The 25,668-nt window shown below is 43.1% G+C and overlaps 1 protein-coding gene across 1 annotated transcript in view; it reads right to left on the bottom strand.

The window, feature by feature from the left end:
* Positions 1 to 25,668, bottom strand: part of dock2 (dedicator of cytokinesis 2) — a 148,639-nt gene that overhangs the window by 87,093 nt on the left and 35,878 nt on the right. Inside the window, exon 24 of the mRNA XM_084041505.1 lies at positions 24,076 to 24,182. Within this exon, the coding sequence (XP_083897631.1) occupies positions 24,076 to 24,182 (107 nt within the window). The remainder of the gene's footprint in view (positions 1 to 24,075; positions 24,183 to 25,668) is intronic.

Raw genomic sequence — 25,668 nt, 5'->3', positions numbered from 1 at the left:
GTTAATCACTAAAATGCAACAAAAAAATGTTTGTCCAAACAAAAAAGAAAATATAGCTGCAAGCAGCAATTAGCGGTTTCGAGAATAATGGCAGACTGGCAAACTGTGACAAGAGTGGCAGACTGGCAGACTGGCAGACTTTGACAGAGTGGCAGACTGGCAGACTGGCAGACTGGCAGACTTTGACAGAGTGGCAGACTGGCAGAGTGGCAGACTGTGACAGAGTGGCAGACTGGCAGACTGGCAGACTGTGACAGACTGTGGCAGACTGGCAGACTGGCAGACAGACAGACTGTGGCAGACTGGCAGACTGGCAGACAGACAGACAGACAGTGACAGAGTGGCAGACTGGCAGACTGTGACAGACTGGCAGACTGGCAGACTGTGACAGAGTGGCAGACAGACAAACAGACAGACTGTGACAGAGTGGCAGAGTGGCAGACTGGCAGACAGACAGACAGACAGTGACAGAGTGGCAGACTGGCAGACTGGCAGACAGACAGACTGTGGCATACTGGCAGACTGGCAGACAGACAGACAGTGACAGAGTGGCAGACTGGCAGACAGACAGACAGACTGTGACAGAGTGGCAGACTGGCAGACAGACAGACAGACAGTGACAGAGTGGCAGACTGGCAGACAGACAGACAGACAGTGACAGAGTGGCAGACAGGCAGACAGACAGACTGTGACAGAGTGACAGAGTGGCAGACTGGCAGACAGACAGACAGACAGACAGACAGACAGACAGACAGACAGACAGACAGACAGTGACAGAGTGGCAGACTGGAAGACAGACAGACAGTGACAGAGTGGCAGACAGGCAGACAGACAGACTGTGACAGAGAGAGAGAGAGAGAGAGAGAGAGAGAGAGAGAGAGAGAGAGAGAGAGAGAGCAAAGTGCACATGTCTGAATTAACAGGGTCATGTTTTGCATAATGCAATTTAAATGTAAACTGTGACAAGTGGGGTTTGAGCCGTGGACCTTTGGCACATGAGACTAACACTGTATTGATCAAGCTATTCAATCCACAGCCTTGGTCAGTGAGAAGGGAGAATCCAACAAAACAAAACAAAACAAAAGAGGGAATGAAGTACATCATACATTGAAAACAACTACTCTCAATAAGCGTTTCATTTAACAATTGCATGTTTATTCATTGATACAGTCATGTTGTGTGTAATGCAATTGAGTTGAGGTCTGCATGAGGTGAGATTTGAACCGGCGACGCTCTGGTATCAAGGCAGATGATTAAGCCATTGGGCCAACAGACCCGAACTGATGAAAAGGGAGTTCACACACATGACACACTTTCACGCAAATTGCTCAGAAATACTGGATTTAAATGTTTTTCAAACTGCTCAAAATTGCAGACAATCTAAGGGCGGAGTTTACTGGTTAACAATTGCACATGCATTCATTGATACAGTCATGTTGTGTGCAATGCAATTATAATGAATTCTACATGACGTGGGATTCGAACCAGGAACCCTGTGGTTTCAAGGCAGATGATTAAGCCATTGGACCAACAGACCTGTACTAGTGAAAAGGGAGTTCACACACATGACACACTTTCACGCAAATTGCTCAGAAATCCTTGGTTTAAATGTTTTTCAAACTGCTCAATATATTTCGGAATGGAAACTAGTGGAAAATAGTCGATCTACAAGCTCACAACGCGTTGCTATCTAAAAAGGTGTGAGATTGTAGATCGGCTATTTTCACAAGAAAGTATGTCATACATAAAAAAAAAACTACTCTCAAAAGCATTTCGTGTTATTGTCTAAACATTGCACTTGTCTGAATTAACAGGGTCATGTTTTGTACAATGCAATTTAAATGTGAACTGTAATAAGTGGGATTCGAACCAGGGACCTTCGGCACATGAGACTCACACTCTACTGGTGGAGCTATCCAATACACAGCCTTAGACAGTGAAAAGGGAGAATCCAACAAAACAAAACAAAAGCGCGAATGAAGTACGTCATACATTGAAAATAACTACTTTCAAGTATGCATTTCTCGTCATCTTTAACAATTGCACATGTATTCATTGATATAGTCATGTTGTGTGCAATGCAATTATAATTAAGTCTACCTGAGGTGGGATTCGAACCGGCTACCCTATGGTTTCAAGGCAGATGATTAAGCGATCAAGCTATTGAACCAACACACCTGAACCTGTGAAAAAGGGCCTCAAACATGTATTTGACACAGTTTCATGCAAATTGCTCAGAAATCCTGGATTTAAATGTTTTTCAAACTGCTCAAAATTGCAGACAATCTAAGGGCAGAGCTTACTGGTCAAAGTGATACATGTGTTCCTCATGAGTCAAGGCACATGTGTAAGCAGGTTTAACGGCTGTCGGCCAAACGAGGCATGACTTTTGCCTGTTTAAAGTTTGCATTTTCAAAAAATTGCTATAGCGCCCCCCTTTGACCAATTGGAGTAAGATTGGTTTCAGTGATACTTGGAAGGACCCTCTACAATATTGCAAAGTGTCAAACAAATGTGAGTCTGCATGTATGTGTTAGGGGCAGATGAATAATTTAAAAAAAGCTGCAATTTTCATTGGCTTATAAAAGCTTAACGTTTTCACTTATGGAAAATCCGCTTGGTTACGTCTGTCGGCATTGGTCCAAAGTTCATGTGTATACAGTTTCGTACAGATTGCTCATAAATCCCAGGAGGAGTAGGCTTTTTACTGCTTTTTACTGCTTTTCATAGAATTCGAAATGGTGGGAGATCTAAAGGTCAGAGGTCAAAAGTCAAACAGTGAAAGTTGTTAGGCATGAGGAGACGCATGTGTGTATCAAAGTTTCATGGCTGTAGGTGAAACAGGGCATGAGCTGTACCTGTTCAAAGTTGGCATTTTCAATTGAGTGCTACAGCGCCACCCTTTGGCCAATGTTTGTGAGTTTCGGGTTTTCGCCGTTTGGCATAGCCCTCTACCATATTGCCGAATTTCATAAAAAGTGACCACGCGGTTAGGCCAGAACTGGCAAAACCGGCGGAAGATCATGAACTCTTACAGATGTAATAAGGCTTCGAGCCTATTGGCCTCGAAACCTTAAAAAACCTGTGTTCATGCCTGAATGCACTTCTATCTTTTCAAACGCCTCCTTCCGCGCAAGTGGACCCTACTATGAAAGCCTGCTCGGGTTGTGTGTGTCTCTGTGTGCAGTATGTGTGCACTGCCTGTGTGCAGCCAAGTAAATGTCCAATATAGACGTAGCATACATCAAATGAAAGGTCTTTGAAAACTGAACACACCTGTCAAGGTTGCGTTTAAGCCCGCCCCGGAGAAGGCTCCTAAAAACTCCCCATTGAAACCCCATGTTAAATGAAAAGTGCCCGAATCGCTCCCAAACCTTTTCTACCCCCCCTAAGTCGGGGTCTACGAACAAATACTTCGCCCTCGGATTTTGTCTCCGCCCCCCGGAAGTGGGTGAAACAGGCACTTCAAACACTTTGTTGAATTGTTCAAAAACATTAAAAAAAAATGTTTGTGAATTTGTATTTTTCTAAGATGCTCCTTTTAACACATTGCCTGCCTAAGACGTATATATACGTCATTTAGAAATCAGCTGTTGCCTGCCAATGACGTATATATACGTCTTTGGAAAAAAGGGAAAAAAAAAAAAAAAAATTCAAAAAAAAAATTTTTTTTTTTTTTTTGCATTTTTTTATAATTTCAACCCTTGTCGAATTATGAACAGATTAGGAGCTAAAAATGTTCGAAGATTTGCTGCTCCATTCACTTCAATGTTAAAATTCAAACGGACAAACAATTCACTTTGTTTTTTGGTTTAAAACTACTGCTTTTGAGCTATATTGAAACATCAACCAAACATGTCAACGAGGTCAAAATGACCTCGTTGACATTTGTGAAACCACACCTGAATCTCATCTGTGATTAGAAACCATCTGGGGATCAATCATACTGGAGGAAAAAAATCTGTGGCTACGCGAACAGGTACCAAAAACATGGCAAAACCCTGGCAGGCAACAGCTAAAAATCTGAAAAAACTCTGGCAGGCAATGTGTTAACGCAGATTTTTTGGGTATTTAAAAAAAATATATATATTGGTTACTTTTTTTTAAATATTTGTTTTTCCTTTTTTTTGCGTTCGCTTCCCGCGTTTGCGCGTCTTACTTGTTTATACATGATCTACTTATTGCTCAGATGGTTTACAATGTGTGTGTGTGTGTGTGCGTGCGTGCGTGCGTGCGGGCAACTGCATGCATGATTGCATGCATGTGTCAGGTGTGTGGCATAGCCCATGGTGGAACAGAGTACTAAATCAATTGAGCTGTGAAAGATGGTGTGTGTGTGTGTGTGTGTGTGTGTGTGTGTGTGTGTGTGTGTGTGTGTGTGTGTGTGTGTGTGTGTGTGTGTGTGTCTCAGGTGTATGTCATTGCCCATGGTGGAACACAGTACTAAATCAATTGAGCTGTGCAAGGGAAGTCAGCAGGGCCCTATGGTGACTAGCAATGGGACTCACTGTCTGGGAGGCAGGCAGTGCAATGCTGCTAAACATTTTCTTATCTAACACACACACACACGGCCGAAGACAGGATAAACACACAGGCACAGACACAGACACGCCTAATCCTGTCTGATACTATTAAATACAGCTGTTCTCTGAACCAAGCCGATTTTGATCTGTATTTTCTCGTAACGTTGTTGACTTTGTGGCTGGAGTCCAGGTCGATGGACTTCTGAGGCTACTGAGCCTCTGTCTGACTTGCAGTCCTGACTGGGTATCAACTAGGGGTGTGCCGATACACTAATTTCACCAAACGATACGATACGATATTTGGCTCACAACTTCGATACGATTTCGATACGATACGATACGCACTTTTTTTATTATGAAAATATATGGAGGAGAAAAAAAGAAAATGCAAACAAATAATTCTGTTTTTGCATTATTCAGACATGCAAACTTGTAGCTTTTCAGCTACAATAGCCGTTTTGAATCCAAATAGTATGACACCTGACCCGAAAAAAAAAACATGTTGTCACTCTTTTCACTTCGGGGACGTTTGCATGCCTGATTATCATGATTGTAAAAAAAAAAAAAAAAAAAAAAAAAAAATTTTTTTTTTTTCAAAAACGATATTTTTTTTTTCCAAAACGATACATATCGTCGCGAAAACGTATCGCGATATATCGCGGGACGATATATCGGCACACCCCTAGTATCAACATCTCCCACATCTATCACCTCCTGGTACATTCTGGTAAGACAGATCATGTCTCCCAGACACACTAAAACATCCCCCTGTGCGGATGATTCAGTGGTTACTCTCCCATTTACTGGAACAGAGCGAGTTTTACAAAGAGTTGTTACTTCAGCAGCAGAAACATTTTTAACCACTTAAGTCCTGTTTTATACTAGCCGATCTACAATCTACTGTGAGCTTCTAGATCTGATATTTTGCTTTGAAAAAAAGATTTGAAAGATTTTTGCAACTAATTGGAACGTTTTTTGAAAGACCAGCTTGGAATTCACCATGACACAAGGAGAAACAAAGATAAAGTCATTAGAAAACACCACCATTAATTCAAAGCAGATAATGGCTGGAACCAGGTAAACATCAAACCTAGCTCCTGTCTAAACAACATTTGTGGTTAAGCAAACAGTATAATATAAAGTAAGTAAGCCTTGCTGAGCCATGTGGCCCATAGGGCAAGAGCCTATCTCCTGTTGCTGTATAGCGTGAGGCAGCTTGATGTACAAGTACACCACCTGGACATGATGCTAGTATGTAGCAGGAACTTACTCCCAATCTAGTCCTTGAATGCCAAGCAGGGAGGCATTGGATCCCATTTTTAGAGTCTTTGGTATGACCCGGCTGGGGATCGAAACCCGATTTCCCAGTCTCAGGGCAGGCACTCACCGCAAGGCAACTGAGCTGATTAAACAGTATAGGTCCTGTATAGGTCCATCTAAATAACATATGTGAACAAGTAACCAACATACAGCTATGAACCCAACCACCCAGCCCCCCCCCACCCACATAACATAATATTAATTGATTTAACCATAAAATGTCCCCAGAAAGCTTGGCCAAATAACAGCATAAGGGTCACCGTTTCCACATCAAATAATGTATCTCATAATCAGAACATTAACATGGGAATGTAGCAATAGAAGAACGCTATTATTTATGGGGAAAAAACAGGAGGGGAGTGTGTAAAGTTTATGTAAACGGTGCGTTGAAACAGCTTGCTCTCTCTCTCTCTCCCTCCCCCCCTCTCTCTTTCTCTCTCTCCACCCCCCCCCCCTCTCTCTCTCCCCTCTTCGTCAACTGTGCATACCTTTTTCACGTCCCTCGTTTATCTTCCTTCAGGATTTGCCAGAGAGAGGGGGGGAATTATGGACAAATCCTGTTTTAAAATGTGCGCCAAGGAGTGCCATTTCCCCCCCCCAGTAGCTGCTGGACAGCACGACAAGTTTCATTTGCGCATATGAATCCATGGCATTTTCACGAGCAATGCGGTTTTAACCACTACTCACTCAGGCACATGAGTCACAGAACACTGACTATACGCACTGTCCAGCTCAGTTAACAAAACAGGCAGACAGACTAGTTAGAGAGATGTGCATCTGATTCTGTGTAACTGTTATTTATTTACTGACATCCAACTTGGAGAGGAGAACACACACACATGTTACCTGATCACTCGTCGATTCACTCTTGTGGTGTTTTTTTCTCTCTCTCCCTCTTGGGTTCCAAAAGGATAGTTCCACATGTCCTCTCATCAAGTTATAAACATTGACACCCGTTTTAACGTGAGGGGGAGACGGGGCCTTTGCGTTATGTGCTGAGCTCTCCGCAACTGGCGTAGTGAGGTAGGAGGACTCAGACCACCCGGCACAACTTTTCTAACAGTGTATAATAAAGTGTTAATTGAGAAGATTTATGAACCAACCAAACTGAGTTTCATTTCATCCACGGCCCTTTTCCATTGCAAGAAGGGACATTGAGGGGAAACGTGAAAACTGAATTAATAATAAATTGTGTAAATAAAAACGTATGTGCATTTGAGGTGACGAAACACCTTCTAGAGGTACTGGAGCGCAGGAGGCAGATTCCGGAGCCGAGCTCCGGCCAGCTCTGGCATTAATTAAGCACTGTGCATACTAGTTCTGTATAATTAGCATCTATCAAAATAGGGAACAAGAAGGGATACAAGGAATGAGGACAGCTGGAGTGTGAGGAGGTCTTATTTGGTAAGTGTTCAGGGAGTGAGTCTGCAGTCCTGACTATGAGTGGGAGGTCATTACACAGCTTGGGAGCCAGGAGGGAAAAGAGTCTAGGACGCTTGGAGCATTGGCCAGGGTGTTTTACAGATTTATCACATTGTTTCTATGATGGGTAAGGGCATTGCAATTTCAAGGAAAGGTTCTGCATATGTTCCATCTTCTATTGTGATTGATGTTGTTCGGTCACTTGTTCTGTCACACCTGGAGTACTGCCCAGTTATTTGGTCAAGTGCTGCTGTGAAATATCTAAAAATTAAAAAAATTGCAAGAAATTGCAGCCAGATTAACTTTGCATTGCTCTTCCAATGCTAATGTGTGTGAGATGCATAAATCCTAACTATGGAGACTAAATTAAAATCTTGCAAAAATATTATGGCTCTGGACTCTCCCTAGGCTGGCAGAGGGAGTGTAGCGCCCAGGATTACTTAGACAATTGGCACTGGGTGAAAAGAATGGGGTTGCAAAATTGTGGGATAAAAAAGAAAAAAATATTGAGATAGAAGGTTTCTGTCCGACAGCGACAGAAACAAGCAAGAGAACGTACGGCAGCACAACAGAAAAACTAAATCTATAGGGTAGAGCAAAGATGCTGGTCTCAAGCCAGCTGGGCCACTGCCTCTTGCATGCTAAATGTCTCTCTTAGCCTTTTTATCATGTCTCTGTGCTCTCTCTGTCCTCTCTCTCCATCTCTCCATTTCTACCACCATGGCTGTCTCTAACCATCTCTCTCGAGTCTCTACCTTTCTCTTTCTCTCTCTCTCTCTCTCTGATTTAAATCCCTATCCTGGCTTACTGTCTGTATGCTTTTTTCACACCTCAGGTTCTTCTAGTTCTGCATTCTGTTGGATGGTTCCATCTGCTTTGCTGTCTGTCACAGGCCTCTTCAACTAAAAACAAGAATAATACTAAAATGTATATATTCAACGCGTTGCCACTTGCCGATGTTTTTCTTCCATGCTTAAGTTTGCATTCATCAGAAACTTACAAGGCTGAAAAGTTACAGATATGATATTGTGTAACGCGTAGCTGTAGTAAGATTAAGCCATAGAAATAAATGTCTATGCTGTGCTTCCATGTCGAACACAGAAGAGGAGGTAATCAATCCATGAGGGCCTGCGAGATGCATTTATCATCACTGTCAGGCAGTGACATTTTATCTCCATATTTTTCAACTTTTAATGTTTTTTCGTAAATGAATGAATGCCGTACAACATGCAGTCGCACAAAATAAGCTGATGTACAAGTTGAAATAGCAGATCTACAGTACAAGCTCACAATGCGTTATGACGCAATGTGTTACGGATGTTACGTTTGCGACGTCCACCTACCGTTAAACCCACAAGACAATTATAATATGCTAGAGGTTCGGGCCCTCACATCTACATCACATACACCTATGTCGCACCACCGATCCAACCTATATATATGCCTATAATATGTCTGAGTCATAGTCATAGGATTTGTCAGAGTACCCGTTGTACCCGTCTGTCTGTGTCCCTTTTGTGCCCATATATGGAGATCTCTGTATCTGTCTGTGTACATGTGTCCCTTTTATGCCCATATACAGTATGAAGATCCCTGATGTCATTAGTATATGCCCATACCCTGTATTTTGGCGGTTCTGGACAACTGGATATCCATATATGCCCATATACAGTATAAGGGGAGTTAGCCTAGTACTGGACATACGTACAGAGCTCACTCCCCCTCATGTCACACTCGTGGACATTTGCGTGACACCCACATACAGGTACAGTACTACTGTAGTAGCTACAGCTACAGTTCAGTACTGTCTGTTACAATTGTGTAATTTAAGCTGGTATAACGTTAAACAAACAGCAGCTAACTCTCCGTCTCGTCTCTGTCTCGTTTCTCTCTCCCTCTACTTTCCCTCTCTCTAACCCCGTCAAAAGCATCAGCTTCCGCAACATTTTAAGCTGCAAGCGATTGATACCAGCCTCTAAATCAAACCTACTACTGGTTATTTACGCAGCGACGTTTCACTTGATGTTGTCCAATAAGAATTTAGAATCTCAACCACAGACAACTGGTGCCTATTGACAGGACGATAGTGCTTAGGAGAAAACAGTGAAAATGTGAAATCAGCTTGGGCAGTGTAGGCAGGGCATCAAGGCCACTGTGGCCGTGACAGAGGGGCAACGAGAGCCATGGCCGTTGTGGCCGCCGTGAAATTCCTGCCCTGGTGACTTATATCTATGGATGAAGCAATCAACATCACACTATGTGTTATTTACGTATTTTTCATGCACTAAAGTTGTATGTAGGACAGCATCGTTGCAGACTCTGTTGTGCTATTTCTCTACTGTCATTTGAATATGTGGTTTTACATTACATTCTGCAAATAGAGTACACTTGGTTTTACTGTAATTCTGTGTCTTGGACAGTCCGTGCATGTACTGTATGTGACTGTGTCTCATTTAGCTGTCCCTCGCTTTATTTCCACCTGTCTTCATTCTTGGTTGTGTGACTTGAGTTGTAATCACTGTTTTCTTTCTTCAATCTATTCCCGTCTTCAACTCCCTTTCATCTGAACATCAAATTGACTGATTTGTTCATTTGTTCCTAACGTTAGCTACAGACGTTTGAACAGTTTGACTAAGTAAGGTCAATGGATGAATGCTTTGTAATAAAACATCAACATCATTGCTTTGACTGATAGGTCATCTTATCCACAAGAGGCCCTTAATAGTAAAGTAATAGCTATGAAGCTGGCTGGCTATGGCTATGCAAATCCCTGAGGAGCACATGCAACAGCTTATTCTTTTCCACAAACCTGTGCAGTCTTCCATGTACGCAAAGTAACATCACAACGCTTGCTTGGCCCTGAGGGCGCGCTTTGCCCAGGTGCTCCCCGTTCCGTTTTTCTCACTTGTACTGGTTTCTCACATGTACCGTAACATATATACAGTGATGGTTCCTTACTTTTGTTGGGTGCTCCTTAATGAGCTTGTGCTCGTTTTAAAGTTGAGAGCACCAGTGCTACTAAGTAATGGCTAATTTCAAGCCTGTTTGATGTTATTACCCAACTCATCACAAATACTAATACAAATCCAAAGGTCCTCTACCACTGACAGGTTTCAGGTCTGTGAAGATTTTCAGCTTGTGCCACCACAACAACTTAAATATCTGCTTTGATTGAGTTAGCAGAGAACACAGAAATATGTAAATGAGTATGTTTACATTCCATGCATGTCCGTCCGTCCTTCCAATTATTGTATCCAAACCTGGCTATAAACTTGTCACAGACTAGCTGCAATAATTGGCCACAATTCCACAGTGAGGCCCTATTAGATTTTGGCAGGGACTAGCTGTAATTGAATATACAATCTAAGGCAGATTTCAACATGAAAACTTCTCTGTTGAGAACAAGATGTAAATAGAGCTAAATAATTGTTATTCTGCTGCAATAAGCCTATTGGCTACACCAGGCTGTTAGAGTAAGTTAGTTACCCCTTATTGTAGCTTTGCACTAATTGGCTAATACCTCTGTATAGGTATTCAATTAATTTCCATGGGAACCGATAGGAAGCCTGACCGCTGTGTCCCTGTATTATCCTTTTCTGCATTCAATCTGTCTCGATCAATTCAAAGAAAAGGGAAATGGATGGAAAATAAATGAGACAGCTTGTGAGAGAGGGACAGAGGCATTTCCCAGGATGATTAAACTCCATTCACTTTGCTCCATTAGTCCCATCCATCCCCCCTCTTTCACTCTGTTCTTCCATCCTTTCATCAGCAACCGCCCAAACTGCTGTCTCTGGAGATGCTGAACAGCCCCTAGCTCCATTTTTCATATTCTCCCTCTCCCTCTCTCTCTCTCTCTCTCTCTCTCTCTCTCTCCCCCTCCCTCTCTCTCCCTCTCCCCCCCCCCCCCCCAACCCACCTACCTACCGGAACAATTAACCCATATCTGCATTGCAACTAAGCCACAGCCCATTTGGTTTGGGGTGCAACACAATATAAAGTGTCCCCTCTAGTTCCCGAACACACATACACAACTAAATACACACACACACAACTTGCATAACTCTTGCCTGGCCTCAGTTCATATTATCATATCAAAGCAGGGTTTTATAATAACTCTAGACCAAAATCCGAAGTTACCATAAAATAAAAAATGAAAACACATTATAAAGAGAATAGAACGGCATGGAAAAGAACAGAACAGAGCTACAGTATTTGTTTGTGTGACGGCCTGAGCGAACACAGCAGTCATTGTGATTATCCTATTTCTTATGATTCATATTCATGTGACTGACTCTTAATGGGGCTGATATAGGGATTCAACTGGGGCCACAGCATATGGAGGCTTTCTGAACCAAAGCAGGCAACCTGGTACACACACACACGCACGTACACACGCACGCACGCACGCACGCAGAGTCCCTGTAAAGCTGACAGCTTTGAAATTACAGCTCAACAATTTGTTTTGAGGGGTGGAAGAAATGCATAATAAAAGCAATCCCTGTGTGTGTGTGTGTGTGTGTGTGTGTGTGTGTGTGTGTGTGTGTGTGTGTGTGTGTGTGTGTGTGTGTGTGTGTGTGTGTGTGTGTGTGTGTGTGTGTGTGTGTGTGTGTGTGTGTGTGTGTGTGTGCGCGCGCGTGTGTCTACCCTTAGGGTAACCCTGTCACCCACGTCCTGTTCTATTTGGTCCTGTCTCCATTACTGAAATAAAAAATGTGGCTTTTCACATCTACTTTCAAAAGGGAGATTTAGAGTAAATAAGACATTAAAATGGCATAATCTCCCCTAAAATCCAGCTTTATTCTGCACGGTGCACAGACTTCAAAAGCCAGCCACAACTCAATTCAAAAACCAGGTACTGCCTGTTTACAATAGTAAACTATCTCTCCCGGAAGCCAGAGAAGAAAACCCACATCTACTGCCATGCTAATGTCATCGAGTCTGCGGTCACCTCTCAACTAATGTTGATTGAAAGAGAATGCAGGAGCAGCTGAGATCACTCAGCGTTGATTAAATCCTGACAATAAACATAATAACAACTGGGCAGCGCATGAGCCATATTCATCACTCATTGACATGCATCTGTTATGTAAGCACGTCAGGGGAAATATAATGGCTAGGGTAAACAATGTCAGCGATACTACGTAAACGTGCTGCCATAGTGTATATATAAGCACCCTAAGTAATGAGATTGCTGCGCTCTGTATATTGACTGAACCGATATATACAGTGCATAAAAGAAATGAGTCGATACATTTTATAAAGTAGGCATCAAGGTCGTTTGTCAAATCACGGCATCCATTATAGCGAGTGGTATCTGTACAGATCATCTTCAAGACATGTTTTAACTGTGATATTGATGGGGTATTTTATTATCATTGCTTTTATGTGTACTATATCGTCACTGAATGATGTCCGTATTTAATCTTTTCATGTTTTTCATACATGAATGCCATATTTTATACTACGTTGTATGACAATGTCACGCAAAAGAAGCAAAATTAGACAGTCTACATGCTCACAATACAATACTTTGGATTTATATATGCAACCAATGAAAAGTATTAACAAGAGCTGGTGAATAAATAACTACATGGCTGGATCCATTGGAACACGGGTTCCTTTTTCCCTTTCCTGAAAAGTAAGGGTTTTAAGTTAACTTTTTGACATACTGTACTGTACAAGGTTTCCACCCTACAGCAGCCATATGTGTTTTGTGTGTGTCTGCTCCAGCTTTATGGATGGACGAGGGGGAGAAAAGCAGAGTGACGGAGGACTGGATGAAAGAGAGGGGTGAGTTGATTGAATCTTGAATCTTTGACCTCCTTAGAAACAATGAGTGGGTAAACAAAACAACACACTCATCCCTCTGTCACTCTGATATGTCACATTTGTTTCTCCCTTCATCAGTAAGCGTCCACGCTCTCAATCTGTCACAGTCTGTCTGTGCTGCTGTTTGACAGCATAAAGAATTGCCTAAATTGAGCCGTAATGATCCTAGTAAATGTAATTTAACTTCAAAACCAGATTAACCCATATGACAGGCATGCATGTACCGTGTGTGTGTGTGTGTGTGTGTGTGTGTGTGTGTGTGTGTGTGTGTGTGTGTGTGTGTGTGTGTGTGTGTGTGTGTGTGAGAGAGAGAGAGAGAGAGAGAGAATGTGTACAGTTCAGTATGTGCTTGCCAAGACCCATAATCCTGAAAGCGTACCGGCGTATGCTGCTGAATAAATCAGAGTAGTTTTTTTTTTTTTAAATAAGATAAACAATCCAATGCCTTCAAGCATTGCCTGTGGACGAAACTGGCTACTGTATCAGAGAGCCAAGTATGGGAATGGACAGATTGAGTAAAACATACAGTATAAACATGCAGACACACATGCACTCCAGCATGCAAACCTACAGTATTCACAGTTCCACACACAAGGGGTCCTTTCGTGGGGTTCCCAGCAAAATGAAGAACAATTTAAACACTTAAACCCTATTTCATTCTTTGACTATTTAAAAATAGCAGCTCTACAAGCTCGCAATGCTACGTGTTGTGAGGTTGTAGATCTGCTATTTTAAATTTAAATGTAGAAATTAGAAAAGCTTGTAGATTTTGAATCGTTTTGAAATTGTTTAACAACACAAAATCTGGTCTCATGAGGGTTCCTTCCTGGCATTTCTCCACTGATTTCTCCACTGCAACATGATCAGGTGTCACCATCTGATCTTTAGTAAGGTGGATTGGAAGAAAACCAATGGTCAGTTTAGTACCATGCCTCATAGATTTGCAATCTCGTCATGCCGGCTCTTTCCATCCATTTCCATTGAATCATCGAAAAGGACGTTGGGACGAGGGGGACACGTCTCCTCCATCCCTGCACCAAACTACACCCCTCCCCCCCATTCACTACTCCATCATTTATCCCATGCTGTCAGTAGTTTGACAGGTGTCCAAAAAGCAGTGGCTTTGGCCAGCATGGGCAGGCAGGCAGACAGACAGACAGACAGACAGACAGACAGACAGACAGTCAGGTAGTGCCATTAAATATGTATAGGGGTGCAGTGATAGGACACCAGGGGCCATTAACTGTTATAAATGTATAATTTTTTTCCCTCCACATATTTCAGCCTCTAGAATGAGCGGCACCCTGGCACACGGGCCCCCGATTAGCATCTGAATGCTAAAATGAATCTCAATTAGACAGAGTGTCAGCCCTCATTTGGCGAGGCAGGGTCTGAGATGGAGCAGGCAAACAAATACATTTCAATAAATAGAAAAGCACCAGGGAAGAGGTGAGATGGTGGTTGTGGGTGGTAGGGGATGATGGAGAGTGGGGTTGGTTGAGGCCTGCAGTTGAAGCCACTGGGATCGCTAGCCAATTGTGTGCTGAAAAACAGGAGGTCAGCTGCCAGAAATTGTGGCCTAGTCACTGTAATATTAATTACCTTTTTTGAATAATCAACAAAACAAGGTCTATCTCCCTCTCTCGCTCCCCCAAGAAATTTTGTTCCCTCTGTTCCTATACCATCATTCCCCCACCTGTTCTCTCTCTCTCTCTCTCTCTCTCTCTCTCCTCTCTCAATCCTGTGCCTCCCAATTTCATACTCATCCATCTCACCCTTCCCTTTGCATACTATACAACATCTCACAGCTCATGTCCCTTTTTTACTAATTATTGTGTCATCCTTTTCTCTTTCCCTCCACTCCCTCTCCCCTCCTCCTTTCTTTCTTTCCTTTTCTTCCCCTCGCTGTGCCACTCTGTTGCTCATTATTTTCCCATCTTGGCACCCTTTCCGGCCTCTCTCTCTCCTTCCCCATCACAGTCATCTTCTCCTGCAACTTCCCGCTGTTTAACTTCCCATAACATCCTTCTTCTGAATTTCGTCCCCCCCCCCCTTTCCCTCTCTAAATGTGCCACCTTCTCTCTTATCTCTCTCATGCCTTTCTTTCTATTTTTCATTCCTTCTGGTTATAGGGTGAGTCTGGGAGCACGCTGACAGCCAGACCTGAGGGAATCAATCGACACAGCCACGATCAATAACCAAGGACCAAATCCAGCACCCGAAACTATAGATGGCTGACTGACCAACTGACCAACTGACCAACTGACCACCTGACTGACTGCCTGCCTGTACAGCTGACCGTCTGGTAGTGACTAACTACCGTATTTTCCGCACTATAAGGCGCACCTTCAATAAATGTATTATTTTCATACAGTGGGTGACCATTGACTTTGTCGCTTTTCATAAGAGAATCACTTCACTCATTTGCCTCACCCGCTTTGCAGTAAATTTAAGTTCCAAATACTACCACAAGGTGCCGCTTTGGAGTCACTTTTTTTGTGACAGAGAGACAGACAGACAGACATACATACAGACAGACAGACAGACAGACAGACAGACAGACAGACAGACAGATAGATGTCTTATATTAATAATAATAATAATAATAATAATAACTAGCAATAATTACGTGTGCTTAGAGCGTTTAAATTGGGTTTTCTGTTCAGCGTCGGGCAGTCAGGAACGCATCTCTGTCATTTTAGAAATGTTCAGACACACATTGGTTTCTGTCTGTCTGTCTGTCTGTCTGTCTGTCTGTCTCAAAAGTCCGTGGAGAGAGAGAGAGAGAGACAGACAGACAGACGTCTTATATGTTTTTTTTTTCTCGCATCAATTTCTGTATAGTATGATTGTACCTCTTTCCTCTGTAAATTAAATAGTCTAGTTAGTGTAGCGGTTAAAACTGATGGCGCGTGATTTTACGACCCGGGTTCGAATCCCACTCTATAAGCATGCTGATCTGCTATTTTTACTTTTACTTCTACTCCACTACATCTCAGAGGAAAATATTGTACTTTTACTCCACTACCATTATTTGAACGCTTTAGTTACTAGTTACTTTGCAGATATAAATCATTACATTATAAAACATACATTATTTGCCCTATTTCACATAGTCTATTTGAAAATGGCCGATCTACAAGCTCACAACGCATTGCGACGCATTGTGAGCTTGTAGATCAGCTATTTTCAAATATTTCAGTACTTTAAGTATATTTGCCAATACTTTTGTACTTTTACTTTGATTGAACTCAAGTAACATTTTGAGTTCATCCATGACCGTAACAGACGACCGTCATGTGATCCATGGCCAACAGCGAGGCGTTTGTTTTCATTCTTATAAAACCGCGTGGCTCATTTATATGCACGTGAAAGTAACTAAGCGGAAAGTAACTAAGTACATTTACTCCATGTCCACTTGTTGCTGACGGTGCGTGGTAGTGTAGGAGCAGCGCTGTAAAAGCCCCAAGCGTCATCGGTGCAGGAAAGATGCGTATTTGGTTGTACACACGGAGACGCAAGGGTGGCGTTTTCAGTCGGAATTCAAATCATGATGCAACACTTTGTGAGCTTTTATGGGACACTGTTGTACAACAAAGTAGAATTCATTTGTGAAGAAAGAAAAACCCATTAACAGTTGAAAATAGCCTACACCCTACACCATTTCTGCCCATCCCTCTAACTTCATGTAGGCGCATTAAAAATATCAAAATTGGCCGCTCTGAATTTGTATCTGAACAAATACTTTGATAGAAGAGATAGGCCTACAGAGGTACTGTAGGGGGGAGGGGGAACCTGATAGCAGAGTTCCTCACTTGGCTTATTTGGAATAGGCTGCATACATTAACATAACCGGTTTGGCAAGAGACTGGGCCAGTGTTGTAGGCTAGTGCTAATTTTGGAAGTGGGGGAGCGCGGTTCTTGAGCGGATTGGAGTTTTTTTTGTTACTTTATTTCGGTTTTAGGGTTAAGCTCTGATCCACCCGTCCCCCCCTCCCACGAAAGCCCCCCGACCCCCCGCACGCAACCACTCCGCCGCGCTGCGCTAAAACGCACTGTCTGTGCCTGTGGTGGCCAACTGAAAGCTATAATAACATAGTAGTATGACAAGGGTGCCATTATATTCAATGATATTCAATTGTTTTGTGGAAAACACATGGCTCATCATGCTTAATTAAAGAGAGACTCACTTGCCTTTTCTAAGTGCTTTTCATTGTTTGGACAGAAGAAATTGTAAACATTTAGCCAATATTCGATCATCATTAAATAACAGACAGTGAACTGGTAAACTGGTGACAGCATGTCATGGATAGCACATTAATTCTTAAACAATATTGAGGAGGAAATAATTATAAACGAGGAAATAAAATAAAACAAACCAAAAAGACGCCAATAACCCCTGTCTTATAAAAACTGCCAAAGTGGCTCGGGGTTATCTGACATGACAGGCTGTGCCACTTTGGTTTTTGTGCTTTCTGCCGTGCGATGTGCTCGCAGCCAAGTCTTGACATAAGGCTCTGGATTCCAGGACCTGAGCGGAGGTCCATGCTGTCTAATAAACATCAGAGCCGACACACGTTCTGTATGCAGTCGCGAACGGAGTGATGTTATTATGAGGTTCAATGTTCATCAAACTAAAGAGAGAGAGAGAGAGAGAGAGAGAGCAGTGTCCCATAAAGTAGTAGTGGAAATAGCCGATCTACAAGCTCACAAAGTGTTGCACCATGATGCTTTGCGAGCTTGTAGATCTGCTATGTTTTAAAATAAAAGTCTGTCTGTTGGTTTTATGAATATTAATCCATTATACATACATTATATATATATAACGCACTGGCCAATACAAACTAATAGACGAGAATGAATAATTTGTATGCTCATCGCGTGGGATTCGAACACGGATCGAAAAATCACCGGACATCAGTTTTAACCGCTACACTAGCTGGGCTGTTTCATTTATAGAGGAAAATGTTGGATTATTACTACACAACAATTGATGCGAGAAAAAAAAAACATATAAGACGTCTGTCTGTCTGTCTCTCTCTCTCTCTCCACAGACTTTTGAGACAGACAGACAGAAACCAATGTGTGTCTGAACATTTCTAAAATGACAGAGATGCGTTCCTGACTGCCCGACGCTGAACAGAAAACCCAATCTATTGGCAAGAGAAAAAAATACGTTTATTTTCCCGTCTCGTTTTATCAATTAAGACGTTAAAATTAAACTAATGTTAAGCGCAGCATCATGCTATCTAACTTTATTTGCTTAATATTTTGCTTAATATAAATGTCACATCTTGTACTGTAAGCAACATACAGGATCTTTCTCTGTCTTTCTAGGAAAAACAGTGCCTAAAAACCCCAAAACAAACAATTTTGCTATTCAAATGAGCTATTGGCATGATAAAACATACGTTTACATTTTCCAAAGCAAGTGTCAAAACATAATACAAAAGTGTAAAGTAATGTATGTACAGTTTGGAGAGGATATACAGTAACTAGTAACAAATATATTCTTGCTGTCTGCTGTGGGCTGTAGGCAGTAGACCGCTGCTGCCCCTAGTGGCACAGAGTGGAAATCATACATGCCCTGCATGAAACGCATGAGAAGAATGAAAAAAAACGACAAAGTCAATGGTCACCCACTGTATATAGGGCGCACCGCATTATAAGGCGCATCCGGACTATAAGGCGCACTGACGGTGCGCCCTATAGTGCGGAAACCAAGGGAACCAATATTGATACATATATAAGGCGCATCGGATTATAAGGCGCATCCGCACTATAAGGCGCACTGACGGTGCGCCTTATAGTGCGGAAAATACGGTAACAATGAGTGGACCTACAGCTACACCGAGCAAAAACCAACATCAGTAATGATCACCTTTTAAAGTATGCTGCGCACACACACAATGCATAAATACACACACACAAACTGAACATCATCAGTCACTCTGCAACAGAGTTGAATTAGGAGCAGAGGAAGCAGCTTGCACAGGATTTAACTAAAGTACATGTGTGTGTGTGTGTGTGTGTGTGTGTGTGTGTGTGTGTGTGTGTGTGTGTGTGTGTCTGTGTGTGTGTGTGTGTGTGTGTGTGTGTGTGTGTGTGTGTGTGTGTGTGTGTGTGTGTGTGAGACTGAGTACGTGCACACCTGCAGCGGTGCCGGTGACTGTGTGTCTTTCATGTGTGACACACATGCATCACACATCCAGGCGGTTCATGCAGACAACTCCAATCAAACACAGTCTCCAATCAAACACCATGCTCTGCCACACACCTGTGTACCTCTGCCTTTTACTGAGGTTTTAGATTAATTTCTTGTGCTGCACCGTAATTTCGTTCTCATATTTTATCTGTTTTATTATACATTTTTAATAACTATTTTAATTGTATTCAAATTGTCCCTTTATAATGTGTTTCATTTGCACTTTGTCTTAATGCCCTTATGTTTTGTTGTAAAGCACTTTGAATTGCCTTGTAGTTGCAATGTGCTATACCAGTGGTTCTCAAAGTGGGGTCCAGGGACCCCAAGGTATCCTAGAAAGAGTTTGCAGCAAAATGAGGAACAGTTTAAACAAGTAATTAACATTATGTTATGTTTTGGGTATTCAAAAATAGGCTCACAACACGTCAGGTGACACGTTGTGAGCTCATAGATCTGCTCTAAAAAAAAACAATGACAACAATAAATCTTGACTTACAATTTAATCTTTAATCTTATAGGAAGTGTGTCCCTAGCACAACATCTGTTCAAATGGGGGTCCACGGCAAATACATATCAATTTAAGAATTGATATTCTTTGAGTAACACATCCGGGTTTTTGACCAATATAAGTACCTTTGTTTGGCCCGGATTCGGGACAGCCTACGCCCAAATATGGAGTGTGTTGTCTAACCTCAATGTGTCGTCATGGCATCAGGCGCAAACAAATCAGTATATGGGCACAAAAGGGGGAATGCCCATATAGGGGCATATACTTATGACATCAGCGATGTGCGGTGCTCTCCATATATGGGCACAAAAGGGACACAGACAGATAGGTACAACGGGTATTCTGACAAAGCCCCCGACACTATGACTCAGACATATCGGTGCAACGTAGGTGTGAGGCAGTGCATAGCGGCCCGAACTCTAGTACAAATATAAGTGCCTTCCCTCTGGGGCAGTTTCACTGACCGTCTCTCACTCAGGATACAGCATGTTGACAAGGTTGCGCTCTGGGTCAAGGCTCCACAACAATAATAGACACTATTAATAAGTAGAGCCTGTTTTATAGGGTCTCCATTACTGTTGTGTAGCCTTGGCCTTCTCTATCATCAGAGTGGACCATTCAACAGGAGAATACAGCACTATTCAGCTCACTATACTATCTACCGGTAATTAGACTGCTATAATAGGGTCTGTGCAGGGAGCACGGGCGGGTCTTGTTTTGCAGAGAGGTGCTTGATCACTGATGTGTAGTGTACCTAAATCAAAACCTGTGTTTTCTGGGCTATTAATTCCATTGTGGTAAATGTTTCCAAAGCCTTGTCAACCATGACATGCTATTTTTTTTGTCTCCTGTTTTTGCAGACGACCAGTATCATCTGGGTATTTGTTTGGATAGCAAATAGACTCCATAGTTACCAGCGCATCAACAGTTCCAGCAGCCACTGAGGCATGAACGGCTTGTTCATTTGCAACTAGATTTTTTGGGATGTTGCATTAAATGCCAACACTTCACGCTCTCTGTGGAATTATTATTATAAAACAAAAAAAAGAGCCAGGCGGAGACTGACACTCAATGATTATTCGGATGAAAAACTGTAGTGATGCGTTTGTGGGAGATTTTATGTTACTGTAAACTCAAGTATTTAGGTCACAGGGGAGAGGATGCTTCGGATGTGATTATAACATAGTGACTGACTGTGGTTCAATGCAGTAACTATAATGTCAACATGGGGGGGAAACATGTCAGCAAACTGCTGCTGAGTTATGGTAATACTAGAGTTTCGGGGGGCTACGCCCCCCTCAACCCCAGCCGCGCACGGGGCCCAGGCGTGTGTATATAGGGGGACCCAAATCGCCGGAGTGAAACTGTGGAAAAGTTTTTTTGAAAAAGGAAAAAATGTGAAGAAATAATATTTCTTATGTTTCAGGGGGTCCACAGGGGGTCCGCGGACCCCCTGATGGTCCACTGACCCCCTGTGGAGTGTTGGGACGCGCGGGGACACCCCTGGAACATTGCGGACCATTTCGGTGTTTTTTTTTTTTTCATGAAGGTGGGTGCTTGTTTCTGGCGCAGGCTGTGCAAACCTGGCAACCCAGCGCATGCTGCCGCACGTTTAAGTGGCGTAGCGTCATGAGGGTCAGTGGGGCCGTGGCTCGGTCAGTGAAGACCCTGTAGTGCGGATGATATGTGGCATAGAGGGGCAGATTGTAAATCCACAGAGGAAACATCCGTGGGCTACCATTGGTTCAGCGATGTGTGCGGTCGCCCTGCGGCCCCTCCTCCTCCACCAATTTGCAGTATTGAGAGCCCTGACGTCACAACAATTGGAGCGATGGGCACTGCACTGTGGTTGGTTAGGGTACACCTAGGGCCCAGGTAGAACCCAGTTAAAGCCTGCATGGGCAAACCCAGTTAGGACCCGCCTTGGTCCCACATAAACATGGCTAGTTGGGGCCCACCTAAGGGCCAGGTAGAAGCTACTTATAGCCTGCATGGGCATCGCAGTTGGGACTGAAGTGGATGCCGCTGACATTGCTGACATGGGGTCCATATGGTTTAGCCCACCTTGAAACCATATGGGAACTACGCTGGCATGCTGGCTGTAATGCAAACGCTGCATCATACCTGCAGTGTGTAGTTTGATGTTGTGTGTGTAGCAGATATACCTGCAGTGTGTAGATCAATGTCCATAGGAAAGTCAATGCCCAGCAGTGTTTGTTTTTCCCCAGCAGAGTTTCTAGTGTCTCTGTGTCTCTCTGGAAGAGGTTGCACATGAACTCTGCAGCCGCACTGAGGCGCTCCAACACAAACACTCTGACATTAAGCTGCTTCACACAACAAACATCAGCACCACGCTGCTGTTTGTCCAAAAGACACAATATCTGCTCTCCCACCGACGTCATGTGTTCATTTATCGACAGCCGTACAGACTCCTTTTGACACATTTTACGTCGTTTATCCAGCTCTCACTGACTCTCCACATCGGGCTGTTATTTTGCTGCGATCAAGTCAACGATGTGAGAGATTAGCTATCACAGACGGACGGACAGGGGGTGAAACATAGTCTTGCGCCATGCCTTTCGGCCTGGCGGAGACAATAAAAAACCGAAAGTAAAGGAAATGGCCATTTCTGCAACAGAAGTAGTCAATAAACTATGCTATGAAAACATGGGCCACATTGGCAAAGAATGTAAGAAAGAGGCAATCATGTAGAAAATAGCCGATCTCCAAGCTTACAAAGCCTCTGAACGTGAGGCGTTTCGAGCTTGTAGATCGGCTATTTTCACAATATTTACTTGTGGAACGGAGTCAAACAGAATGGGGGGGTCCCAGATCAAGTACGTGTATTTGGGGGGGGGGGGGGGGGGACGAACTGAGCAGCAATATAGACATTCACCACACGAACGTGCATTGTTGACAAAGTGATTGCACAGCCGCTGCAGGCATGACAACCAGGTTAGCGTTAGCGACATGGCAGCTATCACAGCGCCCTGTCCGTCGTGCTGCAACTGCCTGTGATGGCTACAGCAGTAACAGCAAGCTGTCTGCGATGCCATTGTCTGGAGACTGCTCTTAGCGTGACACGACCAATGAGAGTGAGCGCTGTAGTTGTTGCTAAGATACGGTGGCGTCTCTGCCCCATAGCTTGTAGATCTCTCACACATGATTGGCGTAGGCTGCGTTGCCAGGTCTGACTTTGTGTCTAAGCAATGGTCGGCTGATTTTTGCGCGCCTTTGGGCTCGTTTGCATTGTGCGCACGGCAGCGCTTGTTTAGCGTACGTCAGCGCGACGTGGCAACGGACGTGGCAACGTGAAAGGTGATTGGCTGGTGAAAAGAAACACCCGACGTTACACCAGAAATGGTGCCTGGAGAAAATGGTGACCAAAAAAAAAGTTTGGAAAAAAAGGAAAAAACCCCCGCAGCGGCTGCGTGCTGTTGTGGTGATGAGGTCGTGCGCACGGTAAACGGTACGAAGCTGGCTCCCCTTCCGTTTTGTCCGACATTTGGTGAGTAGAATTAATTATGTTGCGCGGTGGAAATGGTGTATTGAGCAGTGAGATGTCCCCTACGCGAGGCGTAAATTCAGCGCGGCCGGCGTGGCGAGTGAGTTGGCGACATGTGGTCTGGCGGTGCGTTGTTTAGTCGATAACAGAGCTGTGGGGTGTGGACACCGAGGGTGCGGAAGTTGGTCGGCATTTATATAGTTAGATTGTGCCACATGTGATTATAGGGTGGTGATGTGGCTATGTATGACAGACTTTTGCCAAATATAAACATGCAAACACTGAATCACAGGGAGAAGCTTAAAAGCTTAATAACTAAAAAGCAGCCAGTGGATGCGTTTATCCCAAGTACCTTACGTTGCAATGAGTGCATACACATTTTAGCATGGGCTGGCTCCAGTGAGGATTTAACCCACATCATCTGCCGTGTTGGTGTCATATTGAGCTGAATAAAGGTAACTCATCCCTCCTGTTCATAAAAGTAGTTGGAACTGCTAACTGCCTGACTGGACACTGACACTGACAATATACCTTATGACACTGCAACCCATAAAGTGAGTTTTAGACCGATATATGGAGATAAGGTGAAGTTAGGTGTTCCTTTTATGTGTATGGGTCTCAGAATAAATCAGCAGTTGGTTCCTCATTCAGCAGTGCTGCTGTAGAAAGTATGATCGATTCGTAACACAGCACTGAGGTCAGCCCCTTGGCCAGTTGTTGCAGCACTTATCAATTAATCTGATTGGTGGATTTGACTCACCCTGTCTCTGGAACAGTTGGCTGCTCACTATTTCAGTCATGGACAACACCTTTTGTTTCTGCAGGTCCAGGTGTGGAATACAGCTGTAAAAGTCATGCAGCAACTGACTGCAGAGAGAGAGAGAGAGAGAGAGAGAGAGAGAGAGAGAGAGAGAGAGAGAGTTAATAAATGAGGGTACAGCAAGGAAAGGATGAACATGTGGGGAAGCGGAAAAAGAGGTAGAAAAAAGCAAAGGAAGAGTGAGGGTTGGAGGGAGTAGAAGAAAATGAAAGACAAGAAGTGATGGAAGGAAATTAGCGGAGGAAAGCATGCAGTGTAAATCTGACGCCTGATTTACACTCACCTAAAATAGCCAATCGACAAGCTCACAATGTGTCACAGCACGACCCGTTGTGAGCTTCTATCTAGTTTACGTGTGCAACACGGGCTCGCAACTAAGAATAACTCAGGTCTGAGAGTGTAAAAATGGAGGCTTTAAGAGTTAAATGAACACACCGGATTGTACTGTGTATAGGTGAAAGAAAAGATAGAATTCAGTACAATGGAAGAAAACAATCAGTGTGGCAGTTGTAACAATGATTATGCAAAGGATTTCCATCTAATAAAAATGAAGAATGGACTACAAGACATATTACTGGGATTCATTGTTCAGAGACATGATTAGATACATGATCAGGGGTGTGTGCGTGCGTGCGTGCGTGCGTGCGTGCGTGCTAGCCCCTTCTAAAAGGTAGGGTTGTGGTTTTGGTCAAAGAATTCAACTGCTTATTTTAGTATGCATGACAGAAGGTCTTGTTCCATTCAAAACACACAGAGAATGTATGAGTTTTGTGTCGAAACCTGGCTCCGAGCGCATCGCACTTTTTTTTCTTACATTTCTTTACTAAAGTGTTGTCCTATGGTATGCTTCCAAAGTAGTTCTACCAGTTTACATATCACTGCCATAGTACAGTAAATATGATTGATTTATGACTCATGTCTAAACAATGGAAAGCACTGGGCGTTAAATATACTCATAAAAGGCAAGTCAGCCTCTCTTTAACCAAGTATTGTACCATAGTATGCTTGATTAATAATATATTTTTTTAGATAAATGTGTCATTATTATGATTATGATATAACATACAGTATAGCATATATAAAGACGTTTGTGTTACAACAATGTTGTATAATACATACATAAAGACTTTGGGTGTTGTAACACTGTTACATACATAAAGACTTTGGGTGTTGTAACACTGTTGTAACCACTTACACCCCAGCATCGGTATTGTGGTGAAAACTTTCGCTGAAAATAGCAGATCGACAAGCTCACAACGCGGCATGCTGCGTCGCGTTGTGAGTGTGTCGATCGGCTATTTTCAGCTAAAGCTTTCCCCACAATAACAGAAAAATAAAGCTTTCCCCACAATAACATAAGACAGAAAATACACTAGTATTGAGCCCTGAGGGACTCCGGTTACCCATATGGGGTTAGAGGGGTAATGCAAACACTCATTACAAATTGAACATTTTACAATTGATCCAACCCTCATGAGCATGGAGGTTCTGGAAGAGTGCACAGAGGCCATACCTGAGCACTGCAGTGCATGC

Source organism: Gymnoscopelus microlampas, assembly GCF_963454915.1.
Source record: "Gymnoscopelus microlampas genome assembly, chromosome: 18".
In the NCBI taxonomy this organism is placed as follows: domain Eukaryota; kingdom Metazoa; phylum Chordata; class Actinopteri; order Myctophiformes; family Myctophidae; genus Gymnoscopelus; species Gymnoscopelus microlampas.
The sequence above is the reverse complement of the archived record's forward strand: the minus strand, read 5'-3'. Positions and strand labels throughout refer to the sequence as shown.